General features: G+C 42.3%; 1 protein-coding gene across 1 annotated transcript in view; it reads left to right on the plus strand.

Moving 5' to 3' along the window:
- Positions 1 to 4,011, plus strand: part of notch2 (notch receptor 2) — a 53,995-nt gene that overhangs the window by 20,915 nt on the left and 29,069 nt on the right. Inside the window, 3 exon segments of the mRNA XM_020622362.1 lie at positions 2,095 to 2,369; positions 3,071 to 3,290; positions 3,436 to 3,569. Of these exon segments, the coding sequence (XP_020478018.1) occupies positions 2,095 to 2,369; positions 3,071 to 3,290; positions 3,436 to 3,569 (629 nt within the window).

Raw genomic sequence — 4,011 nt, forward strand, 5'->3', positions numbered from 1 at the left:
TCTCTCTCACCTCATTTTCTATACCGCTTAGTCCAGAACGGGGTTGCAGAGGGGCATCGGGCAAAAGGCGGGGTACACCCTGGACAGGTTGCTGGTCCATCGCAGGGCCTTGTCATACCTCGTTTAAACAAAGTGTTACTATAAAAATCATGGACATACATGTGGTTTGTTTTGTTTTTTTTTTGTTAGATGTTTCTTGTGCATTTGTGCTCATGTCAGTGTATTTGATATACTATATATTTGTGAACCAATAGTGGGAATTTGCTGTTAGTCATTTTTTATCTAACATTGGGTGACTCATATATCTTACCAGATCTTACCAATCACAGATGTGATTGATCTGTGACTTTTCTGCCTGGCATGATTCATCACTCTCCTACTTTCCCATGCGCTTACAGCCTAATATCTTCAAGCTGCTTTGGGGTGGAGTGGGCAGTAATAAATCCAAGCAAGTAAACATGAGACTCAAATTTAAATACTTTATTTCATATGACTCCCAAACACAGGGTCTGATTACTGAGTACTCTCTTCCCTTTATGTTATACATGCGAAGGTTTGCTTATTTGTCACATAAGCGTTAATATTTCTTTTGGAAGTTTTATGAATATGTGTGTGTGTGTGTGTGTGTGTGTGTGTGTGTGTGTTACTGTGTGCTGTATCTCTGCTTTCCTATTATGTTACCTGAGCCCCTCTAGGGAGGCAGGTTTAGAGGCTTGTGTAAGAGGTGACTGGCTGCTCTGTCACCGGCAGTCCCCAGACAGCATGTCTGCCATGTGCCATACACACACCCACACAAGCAACAGAGTGCTGACCAAAATAGAATCCACAGGAAATTACCTGCCTAATAACATTCTTGCTCAGTAACTAAATAACACCTTTGACCAAATTTTGTCGCACATGGAGAAGTGCTGAGTGAAAGTGGGAGGGACTGAGATAAAACAGGAATAGAAAGCAACGAAGGGAACATTGTCTCTGATGTGATCCAAGTAGACATGTTGTGTAATATTGTCATTTCCTCCCTGCTGCTCAGCACACAGCTGACTCATTTACCCAAGTAAAAAAAAAAGAAATCGAAAGAAATGTATGAATAAGAAGACAAACTAGACACACATGATTTATACAGGGAATGTGGTCACAACATGATAGATAAAGGTTACTTCTCTTAAAGTCGCACACCATACAGTTTTTATATGAACAGCTTGCAGTTATGAAGATATTTTCCCCATCTCTACTGTGGCAGCATTTGCATGGATTATGGCGTCACTTATCTGTTAAGAGGAATATGGTATCTGTTACTTTGCCCAAACATTTGCTGTTTTTTTTTTTCCACTTGTTTTTAGTTTCTGCCAGGCTTCAGTCAACAACTTCCATATGATTCCATCACACATCCTTCTGCTTTTGAACTTCGTCTTTGTCATCACTGACCCCAGTTTAGCCCTTCCACTGAGCTCAACTACCCCTTTTTTCTTAGCTGGCTTTATGTGACAACAACACAGGGTTCAGTGCGGGTTCTTCAGTAACTGTAGGGTTAGTGGTTCCTGCCCCATCTTAACAAAATGTCCTTAAGCAAGTCACAGAAACCCCAGCTTCCTCTGTCTGAATGGGTAAAGACACTAAACCAGAGCAGCCCATTAACCATTTGTCATATTTGGAGTAAATGAACAACTTGTTTTATTTATACACAACCACACATTTTGCTAATGCTACTTAGGGATGTGGTTCCTCACATACTGTTGATTAGATCACTAGACTGCGGTGGCAAGAGTGAGTATTAGACACTGTTTACCTGTGTTGGCTTCTCTGTGCCTTTGATGTGTGTGTGCGCGTGTGTGTGTGTGTGTGTGTATTACAGGGCGCTTGAGCAAATGTAATTCTATCAGAGCTCTCATTGGCACTTGTCTGATGTGGTGCCTCACATGCACCTGACTCGCTCCTTTGTTTTGTTTGTTTCACTCTATATGAAGCACATACATGTTTGTTCATTTGTTCAGCTCATCTTTTAACATCTTTATCTGCATTGATGGGTCAATAGCTTTAAATCATTGTGTATTCTTTTACATGTTCCATCACTGAGTTGTGTTTGTGTGTGTCCAGGTGTGCAACAGGCTTCCTGGGTGAGTACTGCCACCACAAAGACCCTTGTCAACCTGGCTTCTGCCTGAATGGGGGGAACTGCTCAGTGTCCATGTCAGCTGGTGTACCTGTACCAGACAGCGCCACCTGCACCTGTCCTCTTGGCTTCACTGGACAGCACTGCCAAACGCCCCAGAACTCTGCATGTTACCCCAACAACCCCTGTGCCAACCAAGGTGACTGCATCCTGTTGTCCCTCGACAAGTACAGGTGCGAGTGTCAGAGAGGATGGACAGGTAAGACTGTTTTTCTCTCAGTAATTTGCAGCGAGAGAAGTAATGTCTTGACTTTTGCCTATTACCAGAACACTTAAAACATCCTGAAAGGAAATAGAGTGCCATAGGACCAAGTCCCTTTAGCACATTTTTGCAATTCCAGTTCCCTCGCCCCAAAGCCAGTGAGCTTTTTGACTGGGTTTTTGGTTAGATGCCTGGAATAAGGTCTGTGGTTAATACAAGGTCAAAAGATTTTAATCTGTAACATAAAATATGTCAGTAAATACCCCACTCACAATTTTTAATGCTTTTATGTGTCTTTAAAAAAGTTGGCTGGTAACAAGTTGCTAAATGAGACTGCAGGTTAAATGTCATCATGCCAAACACTCAGACTCACTAATTCCTCTTTACAGCCTTGTTGTATTTATACTCGCACACTTGCAAACCATTCTAACTTGCACAGCCATGATCACTATCTAGATCAGGTCATGCTAAGATGAAAGAATTTTGTAGGAGAGGTAAGCATATTAATGCAAGTTAGATGCTTAGCGGTGGTGATCTTGGAGTTTTGGGACCGTGGTGTAGTTTGTTTATAGCCTAACAATAGCTTTTTATCTTTGGTGATTGTGTTTAAGCTTCAAAACTCATAAAAGTGGCATTTAATTGTGAAGATAAGCTTTCTGAACAAAACTATTTGTCCTCTCCTTCCTCTTCATTCTTAGGGCCACGTTGTGAGCATGAAGACAGCTGTCTATCAAGTCCCTGTGGCAACGGTGGAAAGTGTACCTCTCTGTCTGGAAATGGACAGATAGAGAGGTACACGTGTTCTTGTCCTCCTGGATACACAGGTCCTCGCTGCCTTAATGACACAAATGAATGTGCTGCCACGCCCTTTATATGCCAGAATGAAGGACAATGCATCAACACCCCTGGCTCCTACAAGTGAGAATCTACTTTATAATAGCCCAACTGGGAAAATCCTGGCAATTTAAACTGACTGACAACTAGAAAATAACAATAATTTATAGAATTGTTTCACTGTCAGTACTGAATTGACTGAAGTGAAACTGACTTATCATTGCTACAGGTGTGTCTGTGCCTTGGGGTTTACCGGTCGACATTGTGAAAGCTCATACATCCCTTGCTCACCTTCCCCGTGCCTAAATGGAGGCACCTGCCACCAGAGCTCTGAAAGCAGCTACTCATGCCACTGCCTTCCAGGTAGGAGGTTTCAAATTGTGAAAATTTTATACGTTTGTTCCTCTTTAAACTGAATATAAACCAGAAAAAACCCAAACTGATATTGCATTTCAGAAGTTAACCATCCACCACACACTAACAGAGAAATGAACAGTTTTGTTGCCTGGTGAGAGACAGTGAGAGAAAACAGGAAGGCGCTAAAGAGAAAGAGAAATTTAAGAGAAGAAAACTGAATGTAGTAAGAGTAAAGAGTGACACTGTAACTGGCATTTATTTATAAACGAATGTAGCTCTGAGTTTTTGAATTGTTACATTATTGTCTGAGATGCAAACGGGGAACAGTGGTTGGCACTGTCGCCTCACAGCAAGAAGTGGGGTTTCCAAGTTCTCCCTGTGCCTGCGTGGGTTCTCTCCAGCCACTCTGGCTTCCTCCCACCGTCCAACAACATGCGGGGGGGGGGGC

This window comes from Monopterus albus, unplaced genomic scaffold (genome assembly GCF_001952655.1).
Source record: "Monopterus albus unplaced genomic scaffold, M_albus_1.0 scaffold279.1, whole genome shotgun sequence".
Classification (NCBI taxonomy): domain Eukaryota; kingdom Metazoa; phylum Chordata; class Actinopteri; order Synbranchiformes; family Synbranchidae; genus Monopterus; species Monopterus albus.